At 46.4% G+C, this 18,672-nt stretch overlaps 1 protein-coding gene across 6 annotated transcripts in view; it reads left to right on the forward strand.

Moving 5' to 3' along the window:
- The window catches only part of htr4 (5-hydroxytryptamine receptor 4), a 92,723-nt gene that overhangs the window by 50,169 nt on the left and 23,882 nt on the right, over nucleotides 1-18,672 (forward strand). For all 6 annotated transcript variants that reach the window (XM_053879444.1, XM_053879440.1, XM_053879446.1 and 3 more), the window contains 4 exons: nucleotides 788-901; nucleotides 6,750-6,950; nucleotides 13,160-13,313; nucleotides 17,568-18,163. In XM_053879444.1, the coding sequence (XP_053735419.1) occupies nucleotides 788-901; nucleotides 6,750-6,950; nucleotides 13,160-13,313; nucleotides 17,568-18,163 (1,065 nt within the window). The remainder of the gene's footprint in view (nucleotides 1-787; nucleotides 902-6,749; nucleotides 6,951-13,159; nucleotides 13,314-17,567; nucleotides 18,164-18,672) is intronic.

The raw sequence follows: 18,672 nt of genomic DNA on the forward strand, positions 1-18,672 counted from the left end.
GTCTCGCATTACTCCTGGCTAAAAATAAAAACTAGTTCAGTGTAACAAACACTCGCAGTGATGGTGACGTCTCCGCCTCATCTGCTTTCAGTGCTGATCAAAGAACAAAACTCATTTCCGCACTTTGTCTTTGAACTTCTGATGTGGAGAGGAAACTGTCAGATGGGTTTTTCCCGCTGCTCTGCAGAGTGAATTACAGTCATTAACATATTTCACTGAACATAAAAACAACAAGGAGGAATGTCTCTCCTGGCTGCGAGAGGAAGATGCTCCAGTCCTCGGAGGGGCGACTGTGATGTCAAAGGGAGATTAAACAGAGCTCTTACTCTCACGTGCCACTCGGAGTTTACTCAGGCCTGCGCCGCCGTCGCCGCTACGCCCACCTTCCATTATCACAAAGTGCTGCTTCTGCGATTTTACGTTCAGACATATATCAGGTGAGGCGGCGGCGGCTGCGGCGGCACATCTGCTCCCCGTCACTTCTCTGTCAGGGGCTGAAAATCTACTCTCTGTAATGGAAACTGATAGTGAACGTGCTGGAGATTTGTGTGGAGTTTGTGTAGTTCTGAGTGAGAGAACACAACCTGCCGTCCGACACCATCGCCCTCACCCTCATTCATCTTCCCCGGCTCCCTATAAAAAAAAAAAAACTAGACGGAAGACGGTTTTGTCACAGTGAGCTGGCCTCAGCCGACGCACATGTGACCTCAGTGTTTGCCTGCATTAGTGATGGAATCTCCCGTGTCGCTCCGACCTCATGTCTTGTGTTCTTTTGTCGTCTCCGTAGCAACACCATGCCCAAGCGGATGGCTCTCATCTGCTTCCTGTCTCTGGTCATGCTGATGAGCATCCTGGGAAACCTGCTGGTCATGGTGGCCGTCTGCAAGGACCGACAACTCAGGTGAGAAACACGTGTCCGTGAGTTTGAGGCGCCGCCATGTTTACTCTGTGCTGCTCATTTCATGAGAGTAACTTATGATTAGAAAGCCTTACGTAGGCACTATTCTTCCCACAATGCACTGCAACACCTCTTCACAAACCTGGAAACACTGAAGATCAACATCAACAACGTCCTCGTTCTAAAATCACGAGGGATGCGTCTCTCAACATCAAAACAATGTGAAAGTTTCCACGAAGGAGAAAACAACATTCGCTCTTTTCCTGTTCCGTCGGGGGATTTTGGAGACGCTGGTCTCCTGCAGCGCTTGCAGAAGCAACAGAAGACAGACGCGTACGAGACTGAACTTCGATGTGAGCTTCGCCGCTTCCATTGTTCCTGCCGTTCATCTGCGTGGCCTCGCCAGACGCTAATCAAATCCACCCGTAATTATTATTAATCTCTGTCTGGATAATCAGGTTATTGCAATAAGATAATGACTCCAAATGAGACTTCTGTTTCCACTCTGACGCCTCGCATGACGCTGGGTGGAGAGCGGAGCATCGGGAGGTCAGCGCCAGGCTCCCAACACGTGCTGCACTTCTGCTTCAGTTTGCCTTGTTTTCAGTTATTATATGTGTTTGTCCCATATTTCTCACAGTCATAACACAACACTTAAGTGGTCCTTTTATGACCATCTGATGTTTGTGTTTACTAAATGGCCTGTCAACTTATTTTTATCTTCTCAAACTAAACAACTTTAACGTACCCCACATGGTTTACTCTCACTTTTCACAGCTGTCTTCCTCTTTCTGACCACAGTACTTTTTAAATCTGCGCTTCCCGAAAACCCAGATTATATTATATATGACAGTTGGGTGTGGTCAACAATGCAAAGCAAAACTTCATTAATACATGAACTAAAATAATTGAATTGAATGATGCGTACAGGAGGTAGAAAGACAGAATCGAAGCAGAGAACAGGTTCACACAGGGGTCAACAAACACTGAGGAAAAGTAACTAAGGAAAGCTGGTGTACTGAAGGGACCACGAGGGCGTAAAGCATTGGACCTGTGGAGTTTAAACGCAGGAGGAGGGAAGGAGAACAACTACAAAATAAAAGCCTATCATTACAACAATCTCACTGACTGTGGGATGAAAACAGAGTTCATACAATAAATGCCCTGCTTCTTTTCGAATGTAGCCATGATCATGACAGTGTCAATGTAAAGAAGCAAAGTTCACCCTCAGAGTCCGGTTCATCTGGTGAGGTAATGTGACTCCGCGCTCTGGGACCCTGCAGTGTTCCCGAATGGTTGGACGAGCATTCATGTTTCTGTTTAGTGGCTAATTCTTCACTTTATTCATTCGATGATTTGAAAACAACATGAGCCTCCGCTGCGTCGAACCTTGCTAATCAACTGTGCAGGACATCAATGAAGCTGATCAATAGTCTAATTACACTGCTCAACACACACACACACACACGTTTGGCTCACCTCAACCTGGACTCTGAACCAAACTGAAACTCAATTAAGTTTTTACCTGCAAACATGTCCCCACATGTACAGCTATATCTGTACACACACACTTGACCAGAAGGTGATAGAGAGGAGCTAAACGACTCATCAATAATAGTCACACGCAAACACAGTCACTGCTACGACGGGAGCCTGTTTTTCTCACTTTGCCAAAGGTGCGAACAGCCTCGCGCGCACACACACAGATGCTCTGCCAGTGTCGACGCTGTTCATGGTAACTGACCCTATTTGCTTGAAGGTCGCAGGAGCTCCGCTGGTTGAAGTAAACACCACTGTCTCGACTGAAGCGGAGCTGCTTCACCAGGCACTAACTGCATAACTGACTCCGACTGGTGGGAAGATGGTCACTAAACACTCGGTTATTAATAGAAGCTTATCTTCAGCGAGGCGACGTGCGCTGGACGAGACATGCAGGGCGAGTGAGGTGGCGCCAAGAGGACAAGAGGGGCGAAGTTCATCATGTTAATATGAGAGGTGACGTTTGAATTTCAGGATATGTTGAAGAGGAATCCCTGAGTTAAAGGATTAATGGTGAAAATCAATAAAATAAAGTAGTGACATGTGGCGAATTATACGATGAAGATACAGATTAGAGTACTTAAAAATACCACAGGAAAAAGTAAAGAAAATAATTTAATCATTCACCTTCACCTTCACCTTCTTCTGCCGCTTATCCGGGGTCGGGTCGCGGAGGCAGCATTCGGAGCAAGGAAGCCCAAACTTCCCGGTCCGCACAAACCTCCTCCAGCTCCTCCCGGGGGATCCCGAGGCGTTCCCAGGCCAGACCGGAGACATAATCTCTCCAGCGAGTCCTGGGTCTTCCCCGGGGTCTCCTCCCGGTAGGACATGCCCGGAACACCTCCCCAGGGAGGCGTCCAGGGGGCATCCGGATCAGATGCCCGAGCCACCTCAGCTGGTTCCTCTCGATGTGGAGGAGCAGCGGCTCCACCCCGAGCTCCTCCCGGATGACCGAACTCCTCACCCTATCTCTAAGGGTGCGCCCAGCCACCCTGCGGAGGAAACTCATCTCAGCCGCTTGTATCCGCGATCTCATCCTTTCGGTCACTACCCAAAGCTCGTGACCATAGGTGAGGGTGGGAACGTAGATCGATCGGTAAATCCAGAGCTTCGTCTTGTGACTCAGCTCTCTCTTCACCACGACGGTCCGATACAGCGACCGCATCACTGCCGCCGCTGCACCAACCTGTCTATCAATCTCACGCTCCCTTTTTCCCTCACTCGAGATCAAGACCCCGAGATACTTAAACTCCGCCACTTGAGGCAAGAACTCTCCACCAACCTGGTGGTGGTGATGTTGTCGGGCGGTGGAAAGAATACTTCGAGGGTCTCCTCAATCCCGTCGTCACGTCTTCCACTCGGGAAGCGGGGACTGAGGACTCGGATGGCTCTCTCATCACCCGGGCCGAAGTCACCGAGGTTGTTCGTAAGCTCCTCAGTGGTAGGGCCCCGGGAGTGGATGAGATCCGTCCAGAGTATCTGAAATCCCTGGATGTTGTAGGGCTGTCGTGGCTGACACGTCTCTGCAACATCGCGTGGCAGTCGAGGACAGTGCCTCTGGATTGGCAGACCGGGGTGGTGGTCCCCCTGTTTAAGAAAGGGGACCGGAGGGTGTGTTCCAACTATAGGGGGATCACACTCCTCAGCCTCCCTGGAAAGGTCTATTCCAGGGTACTAGAGAGGAGACTTCGGCCAATAGTCAAACCTCAGATCCAGGAGGAACAGTGTGGTTTTCGTCCCGGTCGTGGAACACTGGACCAGCTCTATACCCTCCACCGGGTGCTCGAGGGTTCATGGGAGTTCGCCCAACCAGTCCACATGTGCTTTGTGGATTTGGAGAAGGCGTTCGACCGTGTCCCTCGCGATGTCCTGTGGGGGGTGCTCCGGGAATATGGGGTGCGGGACCCTCTGCTCGGGGCTGTCCGCTCCTTGTATGACCGGAGCAGGAGCATGGTTCGCATTGCCGGCAGGAAATCAGACCTGTTCCCGGTGCATGTTGGTCTCCGCCAGGGCTGCCCTTTGTCACCGGTTCTGTTCATCACTTTTATGGACAGAATTTCTAGGCGTAGCCAGGGGGCGGAGGGGATCCAGTTCGGGAACCACAGAATTTCATCTCTGCTATTTGCGGACGATGTTGTTCTGCTGGCCTCATCGGACCGGGACCTTCAGCATGCGCTGGGGCGGTTTGCAGCCGAGTGTGAAGCGGCCGGGATGAGGATCAGCACCTCCAAGTCTGAGGCCATGGTTCTCGACCGGAACACGGTGGTTTGCTCTCTCCAGGTTGGTGGAGAGAATTTAATCATTAGATTCATTATAAATAAAAAACCCAACTCAGGTTTTTGCGACACATACATTCAATTATAGGACTAAAAAGTCACAATAATTCTGGAAAAAAATAGTGTTGAATATATTTGTGTTGGTAAAATGAACATAATTATTTATCTTAGAATTAATACGATTTTTTTACACAATTATAAAACATGTTTTTCAGAAATAGTGGACCTAAGTGCATCAGGATTCAGCTGCTGAAGAGCCTTGACTCGCTGTGGTTGGATGGTGGGATCAAACAAGATGCTCGATTCAGGAGAAATGTCTACATCATTTCTGAACTGGAGCTTTTCCAGGAAGATAGAAACTGACCTGAGCTTTAGTCTAAGGAGGAGGATCAGCTGAACCGTCTCATGTGGGTCCTGGTCCTCAGATCTGGAGTTATGAGTTATGCCACAGAAGGTGATGCAGATGTCCTGTTTCAGCCCTCTGTGATCTCCACAGAGCAGATGGAGGTGACAGGATAGAACCATTGAAAGTGAAGGACAAAGTAAATAAAATAGACAATATGAACGTTTGAAGGACGTCTGGCATCAAAGTGAGTTTTTTATATGCTGTATATGAATAGTTAAGTTTCAAGTACAGTAGTGTAGTTTGGATGAAATACAAGGAAAAAAGTTTTTTCAAAATCAAAGTAGAAAATGAAAGGCTTCCTGGGAGAAGAAGAGAGAAGAAAGTGTCTGTTATTTTGTTCATGAGTGAAGGAAGGATGGAGATAAGTGTGTTCAATCGCGAGTACTCTGTACCCTGGTGAAGAGAGAGCTGAGCCAGAAGACAGAGCTCTCCACTGTTCACTGGGCATCTCCTATCACCTGTGGTCGCCATCTTTGGAGTGACCCAGAGGGTTTCTCTGACTGGACTCACTGGGAGAGAGAGAGAAGCTCAGACATCCAGGAGAGACTCGGAGGAGAAGCTGGTATAGCTGGGTGTTGTGAGGATGGGAGGAGGCCATGGGGAAGACCGAGAAGAGATGATGTCAGGAACACCAGAAAGACTGAGGTTCTTAGTGGAGGGAACTTCTGAAAAAGTTTATTGAAGAAGGAAAGTGTGAAATTCTTTCTGAGCTCATCACAGTGGGAACACTTGGGCATCAAAACCCAAGTCCCACCAGACACAAACGTGCAGCTCCTGACCTTCTCGCACCGTCCCGGTCTTCTTCTCCGCAGCTCCTCCACATCTCTTTGTTTGCGTCTATCAAAATCCTTTTTTTTTGAAGCGCAGTCGTCCGTAACCTTCTGTAAATGTCACTTAATGTGACATGATGAAGACGCTCGCCGCGTCGCGTCATCTGGGGGCGCTGGAGTGCTGCAGGCCTCAGCGTTAGGGTTCGACTCCCCGCTCAGTTCAAACTCTTCAAGCCTGCGACTTGGATCCTCCTCACGCCTTTAATGAGCAGCGCGGCTCTGAAGAGGCGCCAAAACGCCAGCAGCGTTTGATGAATGCTAATGAAGCTTTTGTTTTATTTAGCAGGTATAATTAATTTGCTCCTCTCTTCATCACTAATCCGAGCTGCGCAAACACGGCCGGAGTGACGGCCCTCTAATCTGACCGCCACCATTAAACTGGAAAATCCTCCATGCGTTACACAAACCAGTCTTTACCGACTGCACTGCGGCGGATTTGTCGATTAGCAGCTAGCATTGCATGCTAACAGACTAGAGACTCGTTCATTCACACACTTGAGTTTATCCTTCCATATGTTTATTTCTGGGTTTAAAAAAATCCATACCATATTTTTATGGAAATATTAATTTTTTTTTTCAGTCATTCTAGAAAACTGATCATTATTTACTTCTTTACCTCAACCCTCAAAAAAGTCCAACATTTTTACAGTATTTTGTCATATATATTGAACACATAATTCTACCTGTTTTTTGATGCAGCTTGACAAACTCAGAAGGTTTTCAGTATTAAAACACCAAAATTCCACGTGGATATTTAAAAAATAATTGAAATTAAAACTGCAACTTTTTGTCCTCCTCAGGAAAATCAAGACCAACTACTTCATCGTGTCTCTGGCGTTCGCCGACTTGCTGGTGTCGGTGCTGGTGATGCCGTTCGGTGCCATCGAGCTGGTGCACCAGCACTGGATCTACGGCGAGACCTTCTGTCTGGTCCGAACATCTCTGGACGTCCTGCTGACCACCGCGTCCATCCTCCACCTGTGCTGCATCGCCCTGGACAGGTAGGCCTCCAACAACCGGCCTGAGTGCTGAGATTCCATCTGTTGGTTTGTGATGAAGGCAGCTCCTCCACGAGTGAGAAGAACACTTCTTTCTGCTGCGCCTGCGCTGCCTGTTAACATCTGCAGGGACTTAGAGGGCTGATGCTGCGTGACATCGTCCCCCCTGGCCAGATCTCACACCTCGTGTCGTGGTCTAGTGGAAGAGAGAGCTGATTGTGAGCTTTGTTCTGTGTGCAGCGTTAGGCTGGAGAGGAGGCTGAACAGATTCAACTCACACAACGCTTCCTTTCTCAGTGTCACACTTATTCGTTCTTATACTACATCATCAGAGACTCGGAGTAGAACCTCTGCTCCTTCAGGATCTTGTCCTGAACTAGTGAGGTGTTCAACTAGGAGGAGGACGCGCACGTTTTTCGGCTTATTTGGGGGCGTTCGAGTTGTGGATTTTCGTTCGAAATTCGAAGCAAAAAAATCTAAATTTTTGTTTGAACTCGATTTGTTCAAAGTCCGGGACGATCGAAAACCGAGGTACCACTGTATTTTACTTTTTCTTTGTCATCAACTAATTCTTTTCATGTTTTTCCACAAATACAGCTTTTTTTCTCACAGTACATTTTCTCCGTCACTGAACTTTCCTGTAACTTTTTGTTAAATACAGTGGTTAAATACAAGGTTTAAAATTCCATTGTCTCCACGAGTCTACCATACTGAAAGGCACCGAACCTCGGAAGCGGTCCTGGACCTATTGTACTGTGACCCATTTAAACTCTACCACAGAGCAGGGTTGTTTTATTTAATCTGGTTTTTAATATGCGTGTCCTGCTGAGGCAGTTTACATGCAGAGTAACTGCCCGGCGGCCATTGTTATTCCTCTGAAGTGAGGTCAATTACACTCTCATGTTTATCTTAACTCTTATTGGGGCCAGAACCAGACTAAATTGAACAAAAGCAAAAGTGCCGAGCTCAGCAGCAGCGACAGAAGAATTTCTCTTCATTCAATTATCTGTCTGGCGGAGCTTTTGTGTTCGTGGACACCAGAGGAGCACGTTCCACGCGAGACCCCAAGGCCCCCTTTCTTATCTCAGCAAACCTCCCTGAGGTTTGATCCTCCACTGACTTCATCTTGTCGGTAGCGTCCTTTGTTCTTCAACCATTCCTTTTGCCTGTTGTGTTCCATGGGGTCGATTAGCAACTCAGTTAGCGACTCACCCAGCTCAGTGGCACATCGGATCTTTTTTCTGTCGCATTTGTTCTCAAGCATTCCCTGGAAAGAGCAGACTGGAAATGGCTCTGGGTGAAGGGTTACGAGACTGAAACACAGTCAGGGGCGGGCGGAATTCCAGAGGTGCGAGGAGACATGAGCGGCGGTGCTTGTCTCAGTGACTGGAACGGTAGACGAGGTCCGTCGCCAGGGTTCAGGGACGGAGACCGGAGTTGAAGCCAGACGGGTCCATAGTCTGAGACAGGAAGTCCCAGAAGTGCTTGAACAAGTCCCTCTCCCCTGACAGACACCATTGGACCAGAGCAGAGGCACGACTCAGTCTGGCACGACTCTTGCTCAACCATCCATCTCTTTTGTCTCTTTTGTTTATTTGGGTCGGTGTCTGATCCAGAATCTTGTCTGCTGGACGGCTGATCACAAACGTGTGAAAACAAAGAGACTTTTGGATGTTTGTTAAGTCTGTTGGAGGAGAAACTTCCTCTCAGTCGATCCAGTCGTCTGCTGGGCGGAGATAAAAGCTATCTCTGTGACACACAAACCAAGAATTAGGCATTCAGAGAGACAGACTTGACAGAAAGTCGCTTCCATGGATCCATTCAAACAGTTAAGTAAAGTCATCTGGGGCCATGCAGGCTGTCCCAGCTACACAGGGTGAGAGAGAAGTGGCAGGATGAGTATAGTGTCTTGGGAGCCGGAGGATGTTTGTGCCCTTGTGAGTGTCAGACTCTATCTGTTAACATGCCGCGTTATTTAATTTGTATTTAAGAGTCCCCGGACCCACAAGTCCCAGAGCCTCCCTGTGGTGGTGCGGAGGTCATGGACGGTCTGCCGGCCTAATGAAAGAGAGATGATTCGTCCCGTGAGAGGCTGTTCTGCCCCAGAGGCAGGACTCAAGACAAACCCACTAATGAGAGCAGAACTGTTGCAGCAGCACCGGCCTGGCTCCGCGGGTGAGGGCACCTTGTGGGAGGACCACTGCCGCCGGCTTCGTCCGGAGAAGGCAGCGGCGCGTGTCGCTGTCCATGACATGAGACGGAGCGTTCTTCAGTCCACGCCAAGGATGCCACACGTATCCTGAGACACCCATCCTTTTTTGAGGACGTCTCTTTTCCCACAATAATAATCCATCATTCATAGCAATATGGTGAATCTTTTCAGTGAAAAAAAAATAAAATTACAAAATCCAAATTACAAAATGGGACAAAATCCCCATGATGAGATTAAAATGAACAACAGGTGATAAAAAGCCTTAATTCTGTTTAATGAAACAAAAGGTAGAATTCATGATCATTTATTATACAAAAGCTACAATTATTTATTATATGTACTGTGTAATTGTATTTAATTAAAAGAAAAAACTGAAATTATTCGAGAAATTCACGTGTTTTGTATAAAAAATATAAAATCAAATATCATATAAACATAGAAAATACTAGTATTGAACATTTTGTAAGTAAAACGATTTTCCTCAATGAAATTCAGTATGACATTATGGCCTTAAAAATCACAGTGATAACGTTACATTTGAAATACTAGAAACAAAAGAAGAAAAAAAAAGAATTCTTTGGCCAAATTCATAAGTTTAAGGTTTTAAAAGTGTGAGATATGAAAATGCTTTTAAAACACTAAACACATTAAGTGGTTTTTTTTTTTTTTTTGAGTTAAAAAGTCAAAAAGTGAATTTAAAAAAATAATCATCTGAAATTTGAACTAGATATTGATCCTTTTGAGAAGGAGATCCACGATTCTGGTCTTTTGAAAAAGTGAAGTATTGGAAAGTTTTATGAGATTAAAGTTGAAAATTGGATTTAAATTAAAAGAGTAGCTGCAGACCTGGGCATGAAGTTGAAAGTCCAAGGTTTTACCACCTTCTCATTTGCACATTGAAAATTATTATTATTATCATTTACATTTTAGTTGCATTGTTTTTTTCCTCGAGAAAATCTTGTTCACATATTTGAATCGCTTCCACAGCTTCCTGTCTTGTAGCTGGAGGTTTTGAGTTCATGATGTGAACTGCTGTCTCAGAGGAAGATCCCCAGCAGTTCTGTCTCTGCTCTGACCAGCATCTTGGCGCTTGGTGTCTTCAGAAGTGGCTTTTTCAAACCTCCTGGTGTAACACGGCACAATAATCAAGTTCAACCAACTGTGACCAAAAGTCGCTCCGAGGGTTTAAGAAAAAGCTTCATTTGCACGCAGAGAACACACACGAGTGATTGATGAAACCTGCTTCTTGTCAGTTTCCCACAAGCTGAGAAATAAATCTCAGCTGACGTTATCAAGTGTGTTGACTTCTGCGTTCATTTTTGATCAGACCGGAGCGGAAGCTGGAGTCTGAGCTCCCAGGTCTTCTGGAGTCAAGCATCACAAGCTGTTTGTTTTATAGCTTCTACTTCTTTTTCTGTTGTTGCCCACGTCCTCCACTGCGTCCTGTCTTCGTCCTCCTCACCTCACTCCATCATGTCCAGCTTCATCATCTTCTGCTTCTCCACTTCCAACATTCTATTAGAAACACCTCCTGTTTTACTGCTCCACTAGCTGCAACATCATGAGGTCTGGCCTGCTGCTGCTGACAGAACACCGAGCCGCAGTAGCAGGGAGTTCAGTCTGAATCCAAGTAGAACTTTATTCCCTTCATTGTGTCATTTTTTGTTTGTTTCATATTTTTAAACAGGTTGTAAGCTCTTTTCAGAAAAACAATATCTGAAAGGCATATAATGTTGTGTAAGCAATAACTGTTCAAGTAAGAAATCCCCATTCGTAAGACGACTGTCAAAACAGGATCAACTGAATTTATAGAATAAAATAATGAAATGAAATGCTTCTGACCCTTTTTCATTTAAATTATTTACTTTTGAATAATAAATAATAATCACTATTATTATATCAATGTTTCAGTTCACTGTTACTTGCATGAAAACATATTCATTCGTAGGTGGGAAATGATAAAACCTAAAACTTCAGGCGGAACGCTATAGTCCAAGGTCCCGACCGCTGACTGCAGATCAAATATTTAGGGGGTTTTGGCAGCTCTGCAGAACCGTATTGATCCTGCGGCAATAAAAGCGGCATCTGTTGCCTGTGAAGTATTTCTGCACCGGGATCTTGGCTGCCAGTCAACGCCGGCTCGCGTGCCTGATGGAGGAAGCGATAGAAAAGCAATCGGGAAAAGGAAATCGAGAGCGAAAAGTGACTGCGAAAACAGCTGCGAGAGGAGGCTGGCTATTCATGTACTGGAACTGGGAACGTGAAAAGAACAGCAGGGAAATGAATGAGGAAGACGAGTGCTGACGAGTCGGCAGTAAAGATGCTAAATCCTGCCTCCCTCACTTTTGTTTCAAAGCCAAACAATGTATTTGGTTCAGAAAAAGCCCTTCTTAGCAGTTGGTCCTCCCATTGTCTGATTCACCGGAGCTGAACCATGGGAAAACTAACTTTACCACACTCGACTGTACTGCCTGAACTTCACACAGTACTAAACTATACACCAAAGTACCTGTACTTCCAGATAGTACTTCCCAAACCAGACCCCATATGACTGCACACACTGTATATTGCTTTACTACCCTATAAATAAATAATAAATAAAATATATAAATATGACCAAACTAAATTGTATCATATCTTGTCTGACTATATGGCCAGATGTAGTGATAGATACAGACTCTCTACACTGCAGATTTGTCTTGTGAGTATGTGTAAAAGATGCTTCCTGCACTCAGATGCTGCTGGTATTTTATTTTATTTTATTTTTAGATCTGGTGGCAGGCTGTTAATGGGAGAGATCGCTCTCACCATTCAGGGTTTGCTGAGTTCCACTCTGCACACGGTGTTTGTGTGTAAAGTCAGTTAGAAGCCCTGCGAGGACATGTTAATGTTGCACGTCTTCAAAGGGTCCTGACTCTGAAGTGACAGAGGAAGATATAACGGTGACTGGCGCAGAGTCAGGGACACTCCTCCACATGTTATGGTTGGGGAGCGTAACACCCACGGTCAGTACTGTACCATGATCGGGTCTGACTTTATTATACTGCACCATAGGTTCTGCACTACAGTGCTACTGAAGAGGATTACAAAAATCTGAAACTACACAACCCAAGATATGCATCTGAATACAACCTAACCAACACTATACATCACCAGACACGCTGCAGTACCATGGAACTGTATTATGAATTCCATTCTGCCCCCACCCTTTAAGACCCATCCAGGTTGCACCATACTAGTACTACTCCTCAAACCTTAATGCACTACGCACTTTACCTCATGTACTGTAATAACCAAGTAAACTGCAAAAACTACACTTTGCAAAACTACATTTCAGTGGCCACATGCAACCATAGGATACTCACTATACCATAAAATTGTTTTTATACTGTATACACTGTTCCACCCAAAGGTTGTTTCCAAACTAATGCTACTTGTCTTAATGCTACCTAACACTACCATTAAAAACATGTGTTATCATGGCAGTATGACAGACACTGTGCTACACAGCTTCACAGTAAACTGCTCAACACACAGACTGGTATTTGGGAAAGATTGAATTCACCGCTTCCTGCTCGCGGCCCTTCGTCCTCCCTTCTTCCTCTTCCTCTCCTCTTCTCACACATTTTCTCCACCTCTGATGCAAATTCATTCATGCAGTCCAGAGCAAATGAGGATGTCACCACAGATGATGGCACGTCCGGGCAGATGGCTGGGAGTCGTATGCGCCGGCGGAGACTGGTGCTTGTGTCAGAATAATGGCCCCGACTATAAACACAAGAATGAAACAGATTCAAGATAACAGCGAGTGGCTGAAATATGCCAAGAGGGTTGAAACAGCAGTACAGAGGACGGAAGTCAAGTGACTCAAGCCCGACTCCTTAGCACGGTGGATCTCTGGTGGTTAAATGTGACGACTTCAGTGAAACATTTTGACTCACTTGGAACCTTGCCTGTAACCCTCAACCTGAAGAAACTCATGACCGCCCTCTTTTCGCAGGTACTACGCCATCTGCTGTCAGCCTCTGGTCTACCGCAACAAAATGACGCCGATGAGAGTCACGTTGATGATCGGAGGCTGCTGGTGTATTCCCACCTTCATCTCCTTCCTGCCCATAATGCAGGGGTGGAACAGTATCGGCATTGACCACGTGGTGAGTGAGGTTTCCCTTTCAAGTTGTCTCTGATCTGGTTACAGTGTCCGACAGGGCGTCCAAACAAGCTAGTTAGTTGCTAGCATACGCCCCACAAGTCGCAGATGTCAATGTTTCCCCACAGCCTGGACGACGAATCTTTAGAGTTACCACCTGCTAACATAGCACTCACGACAAAACCGACGTCTCACAATCACTAAAAACCAGAGCCTGCGGCTGTAGCTTTGTGCTTGGAAACTCATCTTCTGCTGTAATTGTGTGACTGTCATGCGACGCAGAGCTTAAGCTTGTGAGTCACCGCGACAGTTTTCCTCCGTGGATCTAATTAGAGCGCTTGATTATCCTGCAAAGTTGGTGGCTTCTGCCAAAAACTGCACCTGGGTGCCAAAAAAAAAAAAAAAATCCCAGCTGGTTGTTGTTCTTAATTGCTATTCACTCATCGTGACGGAATACCGACTGTCGTGTTTGGATGCGGAATACTTGACTTTCTCTCAAAGCGATAACATTATTTAGGATGCTAACAAACTCCTTTGTTTCTCTACTACATACAAACTGCTGCGCCATAATATGGGAGTGATCCAACATGTTTGGGTCGACAGTGACGAAAAGAAGAGCAATGGAGGAAGGGCTGATGGTAGCGGTTGCAAACATTCAGGAATCGCGGCACTGGTAGCTCCTCTGAAGGCTCTGATGGACCCAGACATGGAGGCGTCCAAGTCCTTTGTTGCTTTAATATTCTTCCACAGTAGCTCAAGGGCTACAATTCTGCCTCTCTGATCCACCATGTTGACTCTCCAGTCAACTGGTAGCTAGAGGGGCGTCGCCCTAAATTTCTAGTCATGGTGGCATCGTACCGGTTTCCGAGAAATGGGTGTTTCACCCTGGGAATTAGATCTAAATTCTCATGCCTTCATAGATGCAAGGCTTTGCTATTGTGGGTGCCATGTTTGTTTTGGGGTGAAATCTTGCAGTTATCCACATCTTGCGACACAGCATGGAAGAGGACCGTTATTGATAGGATGCCCCCCTAGTCGGTGAACATTGGGACGCCCTGTTTGAAAATCCAGGCTAGAAACCTGTTCTCCAGTGACTTCAGTCCCGCTCCCTGAAGATTGACCTACTTTTCGAATGCGACTTGAGTGAGGGGAAGTTGCTTTGGAGACTGGACACCAGCGACCATGCAGGTGCCAGTGTTGCCTAGTCGTGTATGGTGTGCACGTACAGCTAGTCCCTGTTGAGTTGTTGCGTTCATAGAACCACTGAAGCCCAACCTAATGTTCCGTGAAGTTGCTTTGTTCTTTATGGACTTTTCCAGTGGTGAATCGACCTGCTCTGAGTTATATCACTGAGCTGAAGTGAGTCGTGATAAAGTAAAACTCTGTCAGTGAATACACAGCACCTACCTAGAAAGTGGGGTCACTAAATCGTCACCTCAGGGTCCAGCGTTGACACATGTTGGTGCTGTTCATTCCAACAACTGCACGCTTTTGTTCCAGCCTCTAACCCCCAAACATTGAGATGGCACTAGTACTAAAGGAAAGCCAACCAAGTCTGACTTAAACTGAATAAAGTCTCAAATTTGAATGGAATAACCTGCCTACATGAGGAGATGTGACCATTGATGCTACAGGACTAATGGCACAGTAGTGAGTCTGGGTTTAGCTATGTACACAGCATCGCAGTTATGTCACCCTTTAATGATCTAAATATGTAAAACTACTTCTAATCGAATATATAAAATACTGTTTCGGATGAGCTGTGGCTGCAGAAGAAGGAGGCACTATCATCTGGCATGTAGCCTGTTGCTATCATCAGTACGTCTGTAAAACATTCCAAATAATTGTGTCATTTCTAAACATTGTCTTTAAAATGTTGCCTCTTTTACAAGAAGTCAAATCCATAAACGGCGAAAAGGTGCCTTCTAAATGTCCCTCTTGTCAATAATATTTTTTCAAAACATAACTCCCACTACTCCGGTCTGTTTGCGTCTCCCCCGGTGACAAAGACCTGTTGTTCAAGGCACAGTCCTGCGGGTGACTGCCAATCTTCTCTTCACGAATCAAAGGAATAATTGCTCATGTGGGAGAAAATGAGAGGAAAGAAGTCGATGTTTTGCTGCAACAAATTGAACGCTCCACGATATTCTAAAGTCTGCTATTATACAAAATTCACGCTTTAGTTGTTACTCTTTGTTCAGAGCCACCATTGAAGCTGACAGGGTTCTTTCGTACCGTTTGAGGTTTCATCACATTTAACTGAAATCCATGGTTGGTCTCCTGGATGGTGAGGTTGTGTCATGGGGTTGCCTTCCCGGCAGAGACTTCCCACTGCACAGATCCCATGGAGCTGAAGGCTAAGATCTCAGGCCAGAGGAAACTGACTCAAACCCTGGTTTTGTCAGTCATTGTCAGCTCTTTCTGTGCCTCAAGAGACCAGCACAGAGTTCATTGGTGAAGACCCAAAGTGCCAGTTACATTTGCTCGGCTGTGAGTCAGACTTGCAGTGAGGGAAGAGCTCGCAGTAGGGGTATGGTAGGGGGGGGTCTTACAGTAGGGAAGGGGACTCGGGGATGGGGATCTGCCACTCCTGCAGTAGGGGTAGAAACAAGGTGCTTTCCACAACTGTGAGATTTTGCACTTCATCCAGAGGATGTGGGGCACCATTCAGTAAGTGATTTTTAAAGTCTCCCCCTTGTCCACTCTTGCTCCTTCTACTGGTGTCATTTTCAACCAGGGGCAGCTGCATGTCGTCTCTTAACCTTGATCTTCCTCCTGACTCACCGTCTGGTCCTCATTCACCACATCCACGGACCCACATTATCAATCCAACACTCAACATTCTTTGCAGGCTCGGGCAAAATAGAACATGAAGCCACTAGACTGTGTGATTCGTCTGGTGGAAATTCCAAACCTGGACCTTCTCCAGCTTAAAATAAACCAAATTAGTGTGGGCCATGATGTTCCCAGGGGCAGGCAGATGTTTCACTTCAGCAGTCAGTGGTCGGACGCTCAGTGTCAGCCTCAGATTTCCGCACAGAGGGGCGCTTCGTCCTCGTTTGGTTTGATCCCTCCCTTATTCATCTTGTGGCTCGGTGCTGAAGTTTCCCGCTGAGATGAGATGAAATCAGAGGGAAAATAAGGGAGAGTGGGACTCGACTATGATTAATGGCGACACGGAGCGGCTTGTTCCGCCTCAGAAAGCAGCGCACCTTGCACTGCGGCTGAGACGGCGGGAGATTTTTAAGTGGCCAGTTTTAAGTCTGCATGCATTTCATGTTGCGAAGCCTTTAAGTCGATCAATACGTGCAGGTGCTCGGGTTAGCGAAGACGACCACTGGGCTGGTCAGACGGAATCACATATATTCTTTCATTTCGTGACGGACATCAATGGAATGGAAACTCATTTGATGCTTCTATGTAGAGATGCTGGTGTTTATGAGCATCTTGGTGAGGCGGTTAGCTACACACATCCACACAGTAACCTGTGAGTCACTGCTCTCGACTCCCAAATCCAAAGATGTGTTTGTTGTGTATCCATGGCGTCTGCAACCGTTGAGAACGCGACTACATGACGCATATTGGCAAGTCACATATTCGACGGGAAACAAGTCTATTGGTCATCCACAACAAATGAACCCACTGTCACTGAAATTCCTTCAAAAAGAATTGAATCCAAGTAATACAAGTCATATTGTTTGAGTCGGACCGTCCACTGCCCTTTTTATCTGTCTTGTTTTTTACCTGCCTTTTTTGACAAGTGAATTTAATGGGTTTTTTGCATTTTTAACTGTTGCTTTTTCTATATTTTTAATGTTTGTATGATGCCGTACAACCCGTAACAACCCAAATCTCCCCATTGTCGGAAGAATAACGGCCGTCTAATGTAATCTAGTACAATGTAATATGATGTAATATAATATGTAATCGGATATATTCCGATGTAATCTAACTTACTCTATTGATTTGCGATGTATGGGACCTACTTTTTTAAAAGCATGCAACTGATTTTATTTATTCATACTAGTTGAATTTTTGGATTGATTTTCCACTGGGTTTGTTTTACATGAACTCCTATCTGAACTCCTTACACACCGCGTTGTTTCAAAAGCTCTGACCTGAATGGAGCCACAATGGTGAAGTGGCGTCTCACTCGTGGCTTTTGGTCGCCGAACCTCCTGCAGAATCAGAAACTGTGTTGCCACACAAGCTAACTGGCGCGCCGCAGATGAAACGCTAATGTTGTCTCATTCTCCAGATCGAGCAGAGACGAAACATGGAAGGCAGCAACTCCACCTCCTGCGTCTTCATGGTCAACAAGCCGTACGCCCTCACCTGCTCAGTGGTGGCCTTCTACATCCCCCTGGTCCTCATGGTGCTGGCCTACCAGAGGATCTACATCACCGCGCGAGCGCACGCCCTTCAAATCAGCATGCTGCAGCGGGCAGGTGGCGCCAGCTCCAGTGCGCCCGGCACCTCTGGACTTGTGGCGGCGCCGGACTCCGCCGACCATCAGAGGAATCATAGGATGAGGACTGAAACCAAAGCGGCAAAGACGCTGTGTATTATTATGGGCTGTTTCTGCCTCTGCTGGGCGCCCTTCTTTGTCACGAACGTGGTGGACCCGTTTATAGACTACACAGTGCCGGACAAGCTGTGGGCCGCCTGCCTCTGGCTCGGCTACATTAACTCCATGCTCAACCCCATCCTTTACGCCTTCCTCAACAAGTCCTTCCGTCGTGCCTTCCTCATCATCCTGTGCTGTGGGAGGAAACGGTACCGCAGGCCGTCCATACTCGGAACCGGAGCTGCATGTACGACGACGCAGATCAACGGCTCTACACATGTACTCAAGTAAGTGAAGACAAATTCCATATCCTAGTGGTTTGTGCAGCACATTATGTCGAGAGGTTTCAAGTCCAACTTGAACTGGTGACTTGTACGGGGTGCCTTTTTGGAAAGGTTTCTGTTGCCGTCCCAAATAATGATCCGGCCCGGGTTTGTAGCTGTGGTCAGGAGAAGAAAACCTGAACAATAGAAACCAATATTTTCATCTTTTAAACAGCCTCTTGTGTCGGAACAAAGATCCAGGGACGATAAGCCAGCCGCCCTCCATTTGTCTTCATTGCACTGATGTAATCGCTGGAAGGGCGGGAGATGGGAGGGAAAGGAAGATGAAACTGTGAGTGGCTCGCTCCTGAAGAACAAAGTTAATGTCAGGCTCTTATCGGGCTAAACATGTGCTCTATGTTTAGAAGTAGTAATGGGTCGGGGGAGTAATAAGTCAGGACCTTCCGCTGAATGCCAGCGGCCTCAGGAGCTGCATTTGCTGAGATAATGGTAGCTACGTTCGTCGGTTTGAC

This window comes from Synchiropus splendidus, chromosome 11 (genome assembly GCF_027744825.2).
Source record: "Synchiropus splendidus isolate RoL2022-P1 chromosome 11, RoL_Sspl_1.0, whole genome shotgun sequence".
NCBI classification, from domain to species: Eukaryota; Metazoa; Chordata; class Actinopteri; order Syngnathiformes; family Callionymidae; genus Synchiropus; species Synchiropus splendidus.